The sequence below is a fragment of the Mobula hypostoma genome, chromosome 4, assembly GCF_963921235.1.
Source record: "Mobula hypostoma chromosome 4, sMobHyp1.1, whole genome shotgun sequence".
Taxonomy (NCBI): Eukaryota; Metazoa; Chordata; class Chondrichthyes; order Myliobatiformes; family Myliobatidae; genus Mobula; species Mobula hypostoma.
The window spans coordinates 54,125,883-54,144,045 of NC_086100.1; the positions used below are offsets into that span (position 1 = coordinate 54,125,883).

General features: G+C 42.0%; 1 protein-coding gene across 1 annotated transcript in view; it reads left to right on the plus strand.

Moving 5' to 3' along the window:
• Positions 1-1,100: 1,100 nt before the first annotated feature.
• Positions 1,101-18,163, plus strand: part of tiparp (TCDD-inducible poly(ADP-ribose) polymerase) — a 32,393-nt gene continuing 15,330 nt past the window's right edge. Inside the window, exons 1-3 of the mRNA XM_063045807.1 lie at positions 1,101-1,290; positions 2,014-2,935; positions 17,054-17,219. Of these exons, the coding sequence (XP_062901877.1) occupies positions 2,040-2,935; positions 17,054-17,219 (1,062 nt within the window). The 5' untranslated portion in view covers positions 1,101-1,290; positions 2,014-2,039. The remainder of the gene's footprint in view (positions 1,291-2,013; positions 2,936-17,053; positions 17,220-18,163) is intronic.

Below are 18,163 nucleotides of genomic sequence, written 5' to 3' on the forward strand. Positions count from 1 at the left end.
TACAAAATCATGAGGGGTATAGATAGGGTAAATGCAAGCAGTCTTTTTCCACTGAGGTTAGAAAGGACTACGACTAGAGGTCATGGGTTAAGAGTGAAAGGTGAGAAGTTTAAGGGGAACATGAAGGGTAACTTCTTCACTCAGATGGTCGTGAGAGTGTGGAATGAACTGATAGCACAAATGGTGCATGTATTTGATTTCAACGTTTAAGAGAAGTTTGAACAGATACATGGATAGTAGGGGTATGGAGAGCTATGGTCCCGGTGCAGGTCGATGGGAGTAGGCAGTTTGAATGATTTCGCCATAGACTAGATGGGCCGAAAGGCCTGTTTCAGTGTTGTACTTCTCCGATTCCATGTATTTGTCGACCTTGACGGAAACAATACTGACGCACTTCTCCGTCTAACCGCTCCTTGTCCCTGCCTCGGTGACCGGCAGCAAAGGCAAACACAACACAAACTGACGCGTTATTTCAAGAAGCCCAGTTTGTGTCGCGCGGTACCAATATTATTTCCATGACACATGAAGAAACATACTTTAATATAAAAAGACATGCTGATTTATTTACTTCCGACCTACAGATGATAGTAGTTGCGGTGTGAGGGATATTAAAAGTTTCCTGTCACATAAACATGACTCACCAAAGTACTGAGGCAGACTGGCAAACAAAACCAACTTCCGACACTTTCACACCCGAGCTACTGTGGATGAAGCCATCTTCGATAAACAGTGGTAACATTTTATAATTTCAGTAAAAGCACCATTGTAAAAACGGGAACAATCTATTTTTATTGAGTCGGTTCTTTTATACGCTTTTATCTGCTTCAATTTCTTCCGAGACGTGTGAAGAAGAACCAGCTGGTTATCGGGTTTTGCAGTCCTGTCAGGAACGAGCCAACTTGGCGCAAAGCTAACAGGAGTCGGAGTGTAATGAACCACCTCTCACAGCCTGTCTGTTTCCTGGTAAGAGTTGGAGCTGTGGGTCCTCTGCACCGCTTGGCTTTGCCAGGCTCGGGAAGGCTCCGCCCAGTTGCTGGTGCAGCCTCCGAGTGACGAACTCGGGCACTACTTAAAAGGCCGGCCGAGCCATGACAGGAGCTGATCTCTTCTTCCCTGCACTGCGTTCTGACTCCAACCCGAACCGGGCTGCCTTCATAGCCGCCCGATGAGAGCGAGGCCCCTCACTCCGAGCACCCCTGTCCTCTCCAAGGCCCAAGCCATCGACATCGTGTGTCGCTGACCGACTGCAGCTCCGAAGGGCAGGAGCTCGAGACTAAACCCGTCCAAAAGGTAGGAGTACCCCCGCCCGGAACTGATTGCGGCTGGGTTAACCTTGCCTCACCCTATCAAAGGGGTAAATCTCCTCACAACCGTGCCCCCAACTCCTACCAGCTGTGCCAACCGTAAGGGGCAAATATTCAGCTTCCAACCCACCCCGTGATGGTGGGGGGGGGGTGAAAGGACACAGCTGCCCGCGGGGGTTTGGAGGGGGTGAGAGGACACGGTACTCTCTCACAACGCTCATCGGTTCTAAACAATTTATTTTCATGATCACATCCGCCCCCCCCAACCCACCGCCCCTGTTAGAAATGGCTGTTGGTTCGACGGTGCCTCAGGTGAGCCGGGGGCTGCTTTGGGTTCAGACTCTCCCGGCAATATTTACTCTGCTGTCGGGGTGGCGATCCGTCGCCGCCGATCATAAGCCGGCAGCCGCAGGAAAGTTTTGCGGCGGGCTGAGCCATACTGGGCTGGGCTGCTCAGCCGCCTCGGTCACGACCCGCCCGCTTTCACGTAGCAGCTTGTTGGGAACATACATTCTGCACGTACGAGGTTTGGGATTAATTATCCGGAGCCATTGTGTGGGGAGCTCGGCTTGACGTGCCCGGGGAGGGGAGGGAACATCAGCATTAAGGGAGGAGATTCAAATCTTTCTGGGGGACGGATTTAAAGTGCACCAATTTAAAGGGTTGAGTAAGAAACTTCTTAAATGAGTCTGGATCTTGTTGTCAACAGGTCGGCGAGTTATCCCGGGTGCCAGCATGGAAAAGAGTTTGGCCGGCTCGGCAAGGGGTGCGAGCAGGGCGGCGGTGCTGCACTGCTCCAGGCCTCCAGCCTTTGCACCAGAGCCGGCTCCCACCAACAAAGTGCCGCTTCTCAACCTCAAGAAGAAACATGCCCAGAGGCAGTTGGAGGCGAGGAACCTCAGAGCTCTAGGATTGATCCTCACCAGTTTGCTGCGATCGGACAAATTAAGCGACGGGGTTTTTCTTTCCCGGAGCTGTGAAGAAAATCGGACCAGTTTATTTGAACCTTTGAAAAATGACTCAGAGACTCAGGCATGCTCTAATTCTGCAAATAGTGTTTCCACACGAATTCCGTCAGCAGGGAGCATTGAGCAGATGCGGCAACCGCCAGTGGTGCAGCACGGTGCCCAAGAGCCTGGGGGCCCCGCCGATCACTCCTTCGCCACCGAGGCATCTGCAATGATCTCCACTGCTGCAAACTTGCCATTCCAGATCTCGGCACATTCCACTCAAGATGTTGTCACCACAGAGTGCTTCGACATTACGGGCCAGCCTCACGTCAATAACTTGTATCCCGATTTGCCTAACCAGGTTAAGGCCGAAAAAGATTTTAAAACTGGCATATTTCAGGATAAGAGCGAGGAGGCGTCAATCGACCTAGTCTTTGATCTTTTGACCCAGTTACAGTATCACACTCATCAGGACGATGGAATAGAAATATGTGAAGAATTTTTGCAGGGAATTTGTGCTTATGGAAATGACTGTCCAAAACATCACACCGTGCTGCCTTATCAATGGCAGCTGAAAAATATTATAACTCAGGCATGGCAGGCGGTGCCAGACGAGGCACAGGAACATTTGGAAAGGCTCTACTGCAATCCTGACAATGACCAAGTTAAGCTCCAATATCAGTAAGTAACAGAAGCAAGATACTTTTTATATTTTAAAACATTTTGGCAAGTTATCTTAATATTTTAATGCTGCTGTTTACCTTTAAATCAGCAATGAAAGTACTTCCATTGAGTTTGATCATTCTTGGGTGATCTTTTTGCAACCGTGTGAATGGAAACCTGTTTGGGTATAGGTGTATTATACTCTAATGCAGGCAAGGTGCTAGTGTGGATGTTAGATTTTCAATGCACAGAAGCTCAGTTCTTCTGTGATGTTGTTTCCATAGTGACTAGATGCAGATAGCAGCATACAATACTTAGCCAAAATAGTTGTAAACAAATCGGTGCTGCACATCACTTGCCTGGTTACCATACTATTTTGTTAATGCTATTAATCATTTGTGGTCAACTTTGCTTCAGTGAAAATCTATTTGGTAGCAAGAAATTGTTAGATCAGCACCTCACTCACAGAAAGATTGAGTTTAAAAAAATCCTATAATAGTTACTGATTCTTGTTGATCACAAGTCTGCTGAACCTGCACTGGTGAATTTATCTGACTGAAATACGCGGTTCTGACATTTACCAATAATACACACACAAAATTCACATGTCATTCTAATATAAAAATGACTTCATGTGATGGTATGAAAAAAAGGCAGTGGTACATTCCACATTTAAAATTCTAGAATGTTATGTGCTAGCTGTCCTGCCCCAGGACATGCCATTCCTCTTCAAACCTTGTTTATAACTCACCTTGTTTGTAACTGGGTGTAATGACATTTGAGGACACTGACAAATACACATCATTGCATCATCCCTTCAAAGGGGGTCAAAGTGGAGTTTCGATTTCATCAAAACAGTCTTCCTTTGTGTTCTCACAGATTGAGACATAACTGACCTGCTCTCGGGTTTCACTCAGTGTTGCTGCTGTTTGGTCATTAGAGGTGCACAGATAATCTGGACCCTTTTCTCCTTTTTTTTTCCTGCACTGTCACTAAGGTGTTCCACAGACAGTCTGTAATGCAGAACATGTGTAGTTGCATGCATACAACATTTTTGAAACTTTGCTAATAGGTATTGATACTATGATCCACAGGCTATAGTTCCTGTAACATGGCGTGTATAGATGTTTACTGATGATAAAGCCTCTTTGATTAACAAGGGTAAATTGGCATTTTATGATGGTGATCATTTTGTGATTGCAACACCAATACTGTAAATTTTTTAACGGCCCATTATGTTTCTTTTGAGTTGTAATTTAACAGCTGAAAAATTGAAAAAAGTATTTGATTATTTTCAGTTTTCTCCTGCCATGAAGGAAAAGTGGAAGTGATCCAATCTAGACATTTGTTTATGGAGAAAATTACAAAGAATTTTTAAAAAATCAATAATAGATACAGTAAATTTCAGAATGGCTACTTCACAGGTTGGAAGGCCTCGTGCATTTACAAAAATTCTTCAGAGCTTCCGATGACATACAAATTATTGATTCATTTCAATTAAAGATTAGTATCACCACTTATGCTAATTAGGGAAGTCCTGCTGTGACCTGCACTGTAGGGAATGCTGTATTTATTCTGTTTGTACAATGTCAAGATTATTTTGTTCCAACAAAATGTTTTTAACTGACATCAAATGAATTGGCTCATAGAGTTTGAAGTGCTTGATTTATTAATGAAAAAAATATTTTCTCTGAAGCTTGTCTTTGGAAAATTTAGTGGGTGAGGTAAAATATCAGAATCAGGTTTATTATCACCGGCATATGTCGTGAAATTTGCTAACTTAGCAGCAGCAGTTCAATGCAATACATTATATAGAAGAAAATACACAGTAAATCAATTATAGTATACATATATTGAATAGATTAAAAATCGTGCAAAAACAGAATTAATGTTTTAAAAAAAAAGTGAGGTAGTGTTCATGGGTTCAACGTCCATTTAGTAATCTTGTGGCAGAGGGGAAGAAGCTGTTCCTGAATCGCTGACTGTGTGCCTTCAGGCTTCTGTACCTCCTACCTAATGGTAACAGTGAGAAAATGACATGCCTTGGGTGTTGAGGGTCCTTAATTATGGATGCTGCCTTTCTGAGACACCATTCCTTGAAGGTGTCCTGAGTACTTTATAGGCTAGTACCCAAGATAGAGCTGACTAGATTTACTACCCTCTGCTGCTTATTTTGGTCTTATTCAGCAGCTCCTGCCCCCCGCCCCTCCATACCAGACAGTGATGCAGCCTGTCAGAATGCTCTCCACAATACATCTCTAGAAGATTTTGAGTAGTTTTTTGTTGACATACCAAATCTCTTCAAACTCCTAACGAAGTATAGTCAGTGTTATGAACATTTTTCTAAAGGTAGAAACTATCAGGCACAAATGTCTATCCGATGATAAAGAAAGTTGCAATCTGTTACTGGGGGAAAAAAAAACAGTATTTGTGTTGCTCCTGTTGGGTGTATAGACAAGAGACTATATTCAGTCTTTTTCTAGAAAAGAGCCAATACAAAAAACAGTTGTGCCAAATAAACATCTGATTAGTTTGGAAGAATGTTGATTTCTTCCATTAAATGTTGTTCGCAAAATTGAATTACCTTAATATAAAATACTTGTCATAAGGAGAAATTGTAGTATGATCCTCTGTCTACTTCAGTTGCATGTATCCTCCCAATTAGAACACTAAGTTACTTCCTGTAACTTTGAGAGGCATCATAAAATATTTGGATATAGTTCTGAACTACTTCAAGCAAATCAGATGTGCTGTAAATATGGATTTTGTTCAATTTAATTGTATAGTTCAGGAGAATGTTAAAAATTGGTAAATGTGAAGGAAAGAAGTTAATTGCAATAAAACCTGTTTGCAAAATTCCTGAGCCATAGTTGCAATACTGACAATGATCATAAATACCCATTTGATTTCAACTATCAGGCAATTTTTAAAGTACTTTGCATAATTTAAGGACATTCAAAAATTAGGAGGGAAAGAGCAGTTAGAAGATTCACTGATTTTTTTTAAGTCACACCATGATTAGCCAATGCACATCCAGTGGCAACGACATAAGTCTCCAGGGATAACACAAAACCTACAACCGATGGTGTAGAGTATGAAATATTATTCTTCAATGCTTTATCAATCAAAGGAGACCATGTTGATCAGACTGCCAATACCTGTAGTTCCTTTATAGGTTTTGTTCTTTGTCATTCTAGGAACTGATTTGGCTCTTTGGGGAGTATGCGGAGGCAGCACTCTCTGTTTCAGCCAGCAGCAGTTGATGTTCTTTTCTCTGATATATTTGAAAAGTGGAAGCTAGTATCGAACTTTGACTTGACATAACTAGATCGTAGGCATACTGGTCAATCTCTGTGTATGAATTGAGCCTCAAACTTTAGAAGCAAAATGCTGATGATGAATTCTGGAAGTACTCAGCAGAGTCAGTACATGAAGAAATGGGCTAATATGGCAAATGCACAAAATACTGGAGGAGCTCAGCAGGTCAGATGGCATCCATGGAAATGAATAAGAAGTCCAACATTTTGGGCTGAGACCCTTCAGGACTTGAAAGGAAGGAGAAAGATGCCAGAATTAAAAAGGGTTGGGGGTGAAGGGGGAAGTGGATGGCGTGAAGCCAGGGGGATGAGAAAAGATAAAGGGCTGGAGAGGAAGGAATCTGATTGTGGAGAGTGGACCATAGGAGAAAGGGAAGGAGGAGCAGCAGGTGGAGGAGATAGGCTGGAATGGGGAGTCGAAGAAGAGAGATTTTTTTTTAACCAGATTGAGAAATCAATGTTCATGCCATCAGGTTGGCAGCTACCCAGACAGAATATAAGGTGTTGGTCTTCCATCATGAGAGTGGCCTCTCTTGGCAAAAGAAGGCTGTGGACTGACACGTTGGAACAGGAATGGAAAAGGAATTGAAATAGTTGACCATCAGAAAATTCCACTTTTGGCAGGTGGAACAGAGGTTCTCGACAAAGCAGTCCTCCACTTTATGATGAATCGCTCCACTGTAGAGGAGGTCACTTCGGGAGCACTAGATACAATAGATGACCCTAACAGATTTGCAGGTGAAGTGCTGCCTAGCCTGGAAGGACTGTTTGGGACCTTGAATGGAGGTGAGAGGAGATGAATGGGCAGGTGTAGCACTTTGATGTTTACAGGGTTTAAGTGCCAGGAGGGAGATTAGTGGGGAGGGACGGATGGACAAGGGAATCATGAAGTGGTTCCTGTGGAAAGTGGAGAGAGGGAGGAAGATGATGATGCGTTTGGTAGGATCCCTTTGGAGATGGTGGAAACTTGTAAAGAATGCTGTGTTGGATACGAAGGCTCATGGGTGGTAAATTAGAATATTTAATCCAGTAGACTGTAAAATGTTAATCAAAATATGAAGTGCAATTCCCTAACCTTTCTGTTGTAACAGTGTCGGAAACCTAAGAGCAGGATGACAGGAGGTTTCAGAAAAGCTTTAGAACTTTATAAACATGATCAGCCTACCTGTCTTAATCTCTGACACTCCTGAATTGTAGATGGTATTAAATACACAGGTTAATGGGTGCTTCACCTGGAAAAAATTGTTCAGGACTCTAGGGAGCAGAAAGGGAATAAAGTATCACATTCTTTGTATAGGAAGGTGCTGCCAGGGTAACTGGAGTGTGGAACTAAATATCACACTGTATAGATCGCATCCAATTCATGGAGCTTAATTCTTCCAATCTTTATCACAAGCAATTAAAAAAAATTCAATATATAGACGAGAATTAAAGGGGATATGAGGAGGAGCATCATTCAGAGGGCGGAACCAGAAATGCACTTCCTGAGTGTGTAGTGGCAGCAGTTACTTTAACAACATTTAGGTAATATCTTGACAAGTACTGTAATCACCAAGTCATTGAAGAATACAGACCAAATGCTTGTAAGTGGAGATGGCTACTAGATGGTTGGTATAGATGTGGTGGGGAGAGGAGTGTTTGTCGGAGGTGAAGCCTACTTCAATACTGTGTTACGAGAACTAGGGGACATAGCTTCAAGATTTGGGAGAGTAGATTTAGGACTGGAATGAGGAGCTGCTTTTCCCAGAGAGTGGTGAATTTGTGGACTTCTCTGCCCAGTGAAGCAGTGGAGGCTACCTCAGTACATGTATTTAAGACAAGGTTGGATAGATATTTGCATAGTAGGGAAATTAAGGATTGTGGGGAAAAGGCAGGTAGATGGAGATGAGTCCATGGGCAGATCAGCCATGATCTTATTGAATGGTGGAGCAGACTCGATGGGCCAGATGGCCTACTCAGCTCCTATTTCTTGTGTTCTTATGAGTCCGGTGATTCAAATGCTGGTATTGGGCTACAGCCTGCCATCTTCTGTCCTAATGATAGGATGAAGTCCCACACAACTTGGAACAATGTTTCTATGACAACATCCTCCTGTGAAGGAGCTCTTTTGTGACCCACGTTTGCTGTAAAAGAGTATCTTATTAATCCCAGTATATTGATAGATCCTCCAATATTATTTTCTGATTCAAGGTCTGTTTTGTGGAGCAGCATGAAATGTGCTTGCACTTCTTTGTAAATGTTAACTGGGGGAGCTCTGATTCAGTCTTGAGGAAGAGGATGGGTCAGTAGCATCCTCACAGAGACATATTAAGGATCTAAATATCCTTCTGTGTGGGTCTTTATGACAGAAAGGCTACGGACAACAGTCTCCCAAACCTTGCCTCCACCTCAGAGGTGTTGGACAATAGCAAACCGGCATGTCTGGATCTGCTACTGATCCTGAAGGAGCTGACTTGACTCCATCTGTTCCCTTGACATAAATAAAATCTCCAGAAGTGATGAGTTGTGCTTGGTTCTGTGGGATTGAATGGGCACCGACCTGCTGTAAGTGTATAACGCAATGTTTCTGACAGGTGGCATGTTAGTCTCCGTGAGGAGGGGCATCATTACTCTCATGAACAAGCAGAAGGGGAAGAGGGAGGACATCAGGAATTGGAGACCTGTTTCATTGTTGAACGTGGTCTATGCCATCCTATCCAAGGCCATTGCCAATGAGGGCAAGTTTGTTTGAAGTCAGGTGTTCCACCCAGATTAAACCTGTGCTGTACCAGACAGGAAAATCTCTTGATAGTTTTGTGCTCCTCAGGGATAGCATGTCCTACATGCAGGACAGAGGGGTGGATGCATGTCAAATCAGCTTGGGGAAAAAGGAGGCCAGCAACAGGATGTCACACTTGTACATAATCAGATATTGAATCCACCTGCTCTACCCATATATTAGTAGTGTAGCCCAAATTGATAGGTGCAGGTCCCCCCCTCCCAATCAAACCTGGAGTCTTAACAGTGGTATCCACTCTGCTGGCGTATTGGTGTGCTATGTAGAATCCTTTACCTGAACCCATTAGGAACAAGAGGGGCATTGGAGGCACCAAAATCAAAACATCCCTGTATGTGGACAATGTTGCCATGTTCTGCTTGGATCCACAGTCAGCTTGCAGTTTGATTAGCATCTGCAACCAGTTTATTGGGATGGGGGGGAGCGGGGTCGGGCAGAGTCAGCTACAAACAGAGTGAGACTATGTCCCATATTATCCAATGTCGCCTTTCCCCATCAGTGATGGGAAGGGAAAACAAAACCTGGGTCTGTGAAAATGGCCTCCTTCATCAGTAATTGAGTGAACTTGGTTACCAGGTGCAATGTGTTCTCAGGGCTACTGTATTTGGCGCAGCTGAGATTTGTTCCTCACTCTTCAGCTGTGGTAGAGATAGTTAGTCATAGTCATACTTTATTGATCCCGAGGGAAATTGGTTTTTGTTACAGTTGCACCATAAATAATTAGATAGTAATAAAACCATAAATAATTAAATAGTAATATTTAAATTATGCCAGGAAATAAGTTCAGGACCAGCCTATTGGCTCAGGGATTCTGACCCTCCAAGGGAGGAGCTGTAAAGTTTGATGGCCACAGGCAGGAATGACTTCCTATGACGCTCAGTGTTGCATCTCGGTGGAATGAGTCTCTGGCTGAATGTACTCCTGTGTCCAACCAGTACATTATGTAGGGGATGGGAGACATTGTCCAAGATGGCATGCAACTTGGACAGCATCCTCTTTTCAGACACCACCGTCAGAGAGTCCAGTTCCATCCCCACAACATCACCGGCCTTACGAATGAGTTTGTTGATTCTGTTGGTGTCTGCTACCCTTAGCCTGCTGCCCCAGCACACAACAGCAAACGTGATAGCACTGGCCACCACAGACTCGTAGAACATCCTCAGCATCGTCTGGCAGATGTTAAAGGACCTCATTCTCCTCAGGAAATAGAGACGGCTCTGACCCTTCTTGTAGACAGCCTCAGTGTTCTTTGACCAGTCCAGTTTATTGTCAATTCGTATCCCCAGGTAATTGTAATCCTCCACCACGTCCACACTGACCCCCTGGATGGAAACGGGTCACTGGTGCCTTAGCCCTCCTCAGGTCTACCAGCAGCTCCTTGGTCTTTTTCACATTAAGCTGCAGATAGTTCTGCTCACACCATGTGACAAAGTTTCCTACCGTAGCCCTGTACTCAGCATCATCTCCGTTGCTGATGCATCCAACTATGGCAGAGTCATCAGAAAACTTCTGAAGATGGCAAGACTCTGTGCAGTAGTTGAAGTCCAAGGTGTAAATGGTGAAGAGAAAGGGAGACAGGACAGTCCCCTGTGGAGCCCTAGTGCTGCTGATCACTCTGTCGGACACACAGTGTTGCAAGCGCACGTACTGTGGTCTGCCAGTCAGGTAATCAAGAATCCATGATACCAGGAAAGCATCCACCCGCATCACTCAGCTTCTCCCCCAGCAGAGCAGGGCGGATGGTGTTGAACGCACTGGAGAAGTCAAAAAACAGGACCCTCACAGTGCTCGCTGGTTTGTTCAGGTGGGCGTAGACACTGTTCAGCACGGTTATCCACCTCTTTGCAGGTTGGATTTGACAAGAGTGAGGAGATTGATGCCAAGCTCCATGTTCTGGTTCATCCCTAGCATCTGCATAACGGAGGATTCCCTTATCAACAGTTTCCAGGTATATGCACCTCACGTTGCTGGAAGATCATCAACTTGAAGGGTGCTCTTTGGTCTACCCGAAAGTTGTTGGTCTTCCAACACAGCAAGATCTCTGAGAATGCTGCACACTTGGTACAGTCCAGGCTGAGTATGTTCTCAAGGATGCACTGAAACTTGAGACAGCCAATGCTAAGGTTTGGTGTGGAAGAACCACCATCTAAACTCTACTACATGGAGGGGCAGAAATGGGTGGGGAAACCCTGTGAACAATCAAAGGATGTGTCACCCCTGGGGCCCATATGAGTGGCAATGGGGCTATGTTTATTTAATTTCTTTTAAGTGTATACGACTGGATCTATCAGCCATTATTGTATGAGATTTTGGTGCCATTTCTTCCTTGTATATGATTTTATCATAAATTGTATTTAACATTAAAAATCTTGGTGTTTCAATAGATATATTATACACTTTAAATTTGAAGTTCAGCTTTTGAAATTTTCTACGAGTGCTTTAGAGAAACACTAGTGCATCTTTACATTGTGAAAGTGGCTGTTACGTGATGGTTATTTTACCAGCTTGACAATGTCACAATGGCTGTAGCACAGTTGTGTAAACAGGATTTGTTTGGTTAGAAACAGCTGACAACACAGGCTCATTAAAGTTCCAATTGTTTCTCATAGGGACAGAAATAACCTTGAGACAAAATCAGCAAGAAGCAATAAACTGGTGAATTTAGACCTGCATTGACCTGTGAGGACTTTGAAAAGAGCCAGTTAAAAGTATATTATCAATTCCTGATTTGATTTGCATATGATTAGCAGCATGTTGTCTTGAACTGTTTCTCTAATTTTGCTTGGGACTTTTCTCATTGATGTTTTAATTTATTAAGGCACTAGAGAGTGATTACCTTGGTATGGGGCATTGTCCATTATGTTACACAATTGAATATTCGTTCACCTGTTTATTTATGGATTACTGTATATTGACGATATCACAAGACTTGCTTACCTGTACAACCTTTTTGGCTTTACTGAGACTGACTGGATGATGCTTAGAACAGGGTAATGATGATAATGTTCCCAAGCCCTCCAATAGTACTATTATTTCCCAGGCAATGAAGCAAACACTGGCAACACACATGAAAGTTGCTGGTGAACGCAGCAACTTCGATGTGTGGTTGCTTGAATTTCCAGCATCTGCAGAATTCCTGTTGTTTGCGAAGAAAACACTGACTCAGTTCATCTTATCTCTTCATTGAAGTGTTAGAGGCATCACTGCAACTTTCATCAAATTGGACGAATATTTATTTGACTCCCAAGGATTACTGAATTCGTTGGTCATGCCAGAAAACAGATTTGAGTATTCAGTTACTGAGCTTATTATGAAGTGTCATAAAGTGAATCAAATTCTCTCCACATTTTCTTTATAGTCAATATTCCTGCCTTTTCATACAAAGATTAAATTAAAAGTGCTAAGAAGTTGCAGTGAAAGTCACCAGTTCGGGTTTCTGCTTTCTCTCTCAGTTCAGTCTGCTATCAGTTACTGGTGGACCATGTTTGCTGTATCTCTCAGACTATCCTTATTACAGAAGAGCAGAACATCATGACTAACTTGATGGTTGTTGATGACATAGCAAAGCTCAGAGTAGGTTTCTTGGATCTGATCATCGGACACCATTTCAGGATAAAGACTTTGTTTTTTGTGTGAACCAGACAAGATTTCTGTATTTGACTCCTTCAAACAATGTAGCATCAAATGTGGACCGATACAGTAATTGTTTTAGCATTTTGAAGAATTATTTAAAAACTAATACCACTCATTTGCCTTTAAGAAGAATGCAATATCAGTTTTGAAAATCTGTGGATGTCTGTGGTATGAAAGATATTACAAACTTTCAAGTCTTTACATGCACAAGTGAACTTTCACCCATTTCCATAATTGCAGTTAGAGGCGTTGTCCCTACTAGGGAGTGTTTGGTTAGGTGAAGTTTATGGAACAGACATGAATAACCTCGTATGAAAATTCTATTAAATCAATAATGTTGGTCAATAAGTGTACAATCTTTGTAATTTGTATGCTATTTTTCTTGACACTTGTTGAAAATAGATTTCTTTATAATGCTCACATTTGCTATGGTATTTTACATTTAAAATGTCCAGATAAAGCATCTTATTTTACTTGTTTTTTTTAATGATTCTTTTAACTGGATTGTGTTGACTATTCTATCTGAAATGCTGATGGAAGTATTGTATTAACATCTTGACTTGTGGAGGGAAAAATTAGCTAGGTTTCCTGCTTATAATTACTTTGCTCCGGGATAGATGTGCTCTTTGTGCAATAGCTTGGATGAAAGCAGCGCTGTGTCTCATCAGCTATTTACTAATGTTATCAAATTCTGAAAGGCATGTTTAAATATTGTTGGAGCATTTAGCATTTTAATCTAGGAAAAGAGAATAAAAACATATTTGGAAAATATTCCAAGTATTGAGGGAAAGTGTTAGTTTTAAGTGGAATTGTATGGAGCTGCTTGTGTGACCCAGTTAGTGGAACGGTACACAAGTGTCAGCTCACTTTCTGGGTAACTTTGAATGGGCACCTGCTGAAAAATGAAGAGGTGATTAACGGGGGGAAAAAAGAGTAACAGATTTTTTTGAGGGGTGGGGAGGGAAAAAGGTTTTTGTTTAAGCATATCGTAATTACTAAAGTAATTTATTATGCCTCCCTTTTTTTGTTGAGTAGCAATGTCTATTGCCCTGAAGGTCTTTAAATAATTTGTACTAAATCAATTTGCAGACATCCCACCCTGCAAAAACTCATTTCAGGGAGGTAGCACCATCAATTTGCGGGAGACTTCCGGGAGAGGTGGGATGTCTGCAATAAAGTAGCTCCTTAGCAGCTGGCCAGCTAATTTAAATAATGTTAGCTATGCTAATGAGTGAATGGCACCTGTTAAACTCACCTCAACATGTCTTTTACAGTCTTAACCCACCATGGGCAATAGAAAAGTCATTGTTGTAAACAGTGCAGCGAGCAACACTGTCATTATTTTGACCCCTATTAGGCAGGGGTACGCTTTAGTGTAGTCTGGGGTGACGTACGTTTTATTTTTTTTGGAACACTGCCATGGTTCGTTCGCTCGCTCTCTCGCTCTCTCTCTGTCGCTCGCGCACTCTCAAGCGCTCTCGCTTGCTTTCTCTCTTGCTCGCTCGGGGAGCCACTATTAATGTGCGGGAGACTCCTGGAAGTTCCGGGAGAGGTGGGATGTCTTACTCTCTGTACAGACAAGGATGAAATAAACTGCAACCATCTTGGATCTTTCAATTAGCTGATAGGATGCAGATATCACTGGCAAGATTAGCCTTCAATGCCCATCCACAATTGCCTTTGAACTAAGTGGCTGGGTAAAAGTTTCAATATTTCTTTAGGCTGAGGTTATGTACATGCCAGACTGGATAAAGGTAGCAAATAGAGTTTAACTTGGGCAATCGGTCTCGGGGTTTGCTCAAACTTGATGGCCAGTGGTGATTCTTACTACTTTAACATTTTACTCGTAGCTTTGGTAGCTTGTATAGTAATTTCTTTCTTAATAAGTGGCTTGATCGCACGTCCCCTGACTAATCACACAATAATGTTGTTATTCCAATGAAAAATAGTTTTATTGGCCTGATTTCTTGGCCTGCAGTGAAGGGTGATAATCCTGTTCTATTGAACCAGAATGATTGGTCATCACAAAGTTCCAGTGTGGTATGAATGGCTTCCTCCAGACAAATATGGTTGTGGTTATGACCCTCTTCAGAAGCCATATGCAGTAGGTTGACTCAGCAAGTTGGTTTTCAATCCACTAAGTCTAACTGATGTATTTTAGAACTAAATTTGGCACCTATTGCAGGTGAAAAGTAATAAGTGATCTATTCGCAGGCAGATTACCAGCAACAGCCTGTGAGAAAACCAAGAATCCTGCTTCAAAGACACGGAGAGTGCAATATATATTAGGTGATGGGAAAGGAGGAAAAGTTTTTTGTTCCTTTTGCACAATCCTCCAACATAAATTTCACTTCAAGAGATTTCCTCTATAGCAACAGCAGTAGAATTGCAAGCTTGCATCCACATCTAGTTATCAATGAAATGCTGTTTAGGTAGAGTTTCGTTTTGGCCTAATTAAATCTGCCTTTTCAGTTTCAGTTTTCTGAACCCAAGATAAATTTGCATTAAGAATTGCAAGCAAATTTGTCTTCAAAAGGTCCATCGCTTTCTTGTATTTTCACATAGTGTGATCTCAGATCATCACTATTGACGGATTTTATCATCTGTTTAATGTTTGCACTGCAGATGGTTGTGGGTTTTGCAAGTTACAGCTCACGCACGGGGGGGCGGCGGTAGTGGAATAGCTGGCTTGGTCAAACAATTGCACACCTTTCATTTGATGTGCAGCTGTTTATAATTGCACTGAGGACGTCATATGATTTAATCATTCAAATTGTGTTTGTATAGTAGTCAAAGCATTCTAATACTGAAAGCTCACATCTGCAGTTCTAGCATAAGGAAGTTCAATTTCAATCATACAATTCACTTGTGAAATTATATCATTTGACATGTTCATAATTAAACTGCTTTTGGTCATCAATTTATGCAAGGATGTTTTTATTACTGAAGTTATTCTAACTTTAGAGAAAAAAATATTCTTTTCATTGTTGGGTTTCTTTGTGCAATCCAGTAATCATAAACAGTAAACAAATAATCAGAATCAGGTTTATTATCACCAGCATGTTACGTGAAATTTGTTAATGTAGTAGTTCAATGCAATACATAATACAGAAGAGAAAAATAATAAATAAAATAAAAAGTTAAATCAATTACAGTGTATGTATATTGAATAGATTAAAAAGACATGCAAAAAAACAAATACTGTATATTTTAAAAAGTGAGGTAGTGTCCAAAGGGACAAAGTCCATTTAGGAATCGAATGGCAGAGGGGAAGAACCTGTTCCTGAATCGTTGAGTGTGAGCCTTCAGGCTTCTGTACCTCTTTCCTGATGGTTACAGTGAGAAAAGGGCATGCCCTGGGTGCTGGAGGTCCTTAATAATGGATGCTGCCTTTCTGAGACACCGTTCCTGAAGATGTCCTGGGTACTTTGTGGGCTAGTACCCAAGATGGAGCTGACTAGATTTACAGCCTTCTGCAGCTTCTTTAGACCCTGTTCAGTAGCCCCCACCCCCATACCAGACAGTGATGCAGCCTGTCAGAATACTCTCCACGGTCCATCTATAGAAGTTTTTGAGTGTATTTGTTGACATGCCAAATCTCTTCGAACTCCTAATAAAGTATAGGCACTGTCTTGCCTTCTTTATAACTACATCGATATGTTGGGACCAGGGTATATCCTCAGATCTTGACACCCAGGAACTTGAAACTGCTCACTCCCTCCACTTCTGATCCTTCTGAGGATTAGTATGTGTTCCTTTGTCTTGCCCTTCCTGAAGTCTACAATCAGCTCTTTAGTCTTGCTGATGTTGAGTACCAGGTTGTTGCTGCAACACCACTCCACTAGTTGGCATATCTCACTCCTGTGCACCCTCCTGTCACCACTTGAGATTCTACCAACAATGGTTGTATTGTCAGCAAATTTATAGATGGTATTTGAGCTATACCTAGCCATATGGTCATGTGTATATAGAGAGTAAAGCAGTGGGCTAAGCACACCCCTGAGGTGTACCAGTGTTGATCGTCAGCGAGGAGGATATGTTATCACTAGTCCGCAGAGATTGTGGTCTTCCAGTTAGGAAGTTGAGGATCCAATTGCAGAGGAGGTACAGAGGCCCAGGTTCTGCAACTTCTCAATCAGGATTGTGGGAATGATAATATTAAATGCTGAGGTATAGTCAATGAACAGCATCCTGACATGGGTGTTTGTGTTGTCCAGGTGGTCTAAAGCTGTGGAAAGCCATTGAGATTGCGTCTGTCGTTGACCTATCATATGTCAAGCTTTGGATGAGGATCACTGTACTGAAAAATATTGCTTTGCAAAGTTTCATTAAGATTTCCAATTTAATTGTTAATCGTTGAATATTATCTAAATAACTCAGGTGGTAATTTGTATTTTCTTGTTTTCTTAGGGGGCGTGTCTTCTCACTGGACCTTAACTTAATGACAGTCTATGATGTAGAATTTAACCACGTGAGGAGACTGTCTACTGCCTCTGTAGCACGTTCTGGCTCACAATTTCACACTGTTTGGAAATACTATTGCAGAGAACACTTTGGCTGGAGAGAATATTCTGAGGTAATGAAATGTTTGTCATGTTAGCTAACAGGTGAAATGTAGATTGTTAAGATGAGCCCCAGATTCTTGAAAATTAGAAGTGTTGCATCATTGCTGTTCAAAGGTTCATTTATTGTCGAAGTATGTATGCCATATGCAACTGCAACTCTTCTGCAGATAGCCATGAAACAAAGAAATGCCATGGAAGTCGGTTCAGAAAGAAACAACAAAACACACACACACACACACACACACACACACACACACACACACACACACACACACACACACACCCACCCCCAATCCCCCACCATGCTTTAAAAAAACGCAACAAGAACACCTCCCCCCCTCCCCCCTCCACGTCCCCTCCCTCCACATAAAGTACAATGAGAAAGAATGGCAAAAACACAGAATATAAAAACAATAAGGCTGGACGAAAAAAGTCCATAGTCCAAAATCCACAAGCAGAATCCTCTCTAACATTCACCAGCATTATCAAAAGAGAGACTTCAGGCACAGCGATAGGCCAGCCAGGCTTAACAAGTAGCATAGAAATGTATTGATTTTAGCACATTCTTCTTCACATTCTGTTCCATGTAGAAAATAAATTGGTCCAAAGGCCATAGTATTTTTTATTTTTATCTTGCATTTGCCATTATTTAGATGTATAACCCCAAGAACAGCATTTGTATTGTCAAGAACAGTTGTTCACAAATTATTAGTCGTTCAATCTTTTGAATTGAGTAAACTACAAACCTAAGCATAATTCAGTTAATGTTTGCAGGAAAACAAGTGAGGATGCAAGCTTTCATAGTTATTATCTACAAAGATTAAGTTGTAATAAAGGGGTCGACAAAAGGAAAGTTATTAGGACTTGTCAATCCAAATATGTGTCTGGAAAGTTCAATTGTTACATGAAAATGCTGCGCAGCTGGCAGATTATTTGTATCTCAATGTTAACATTT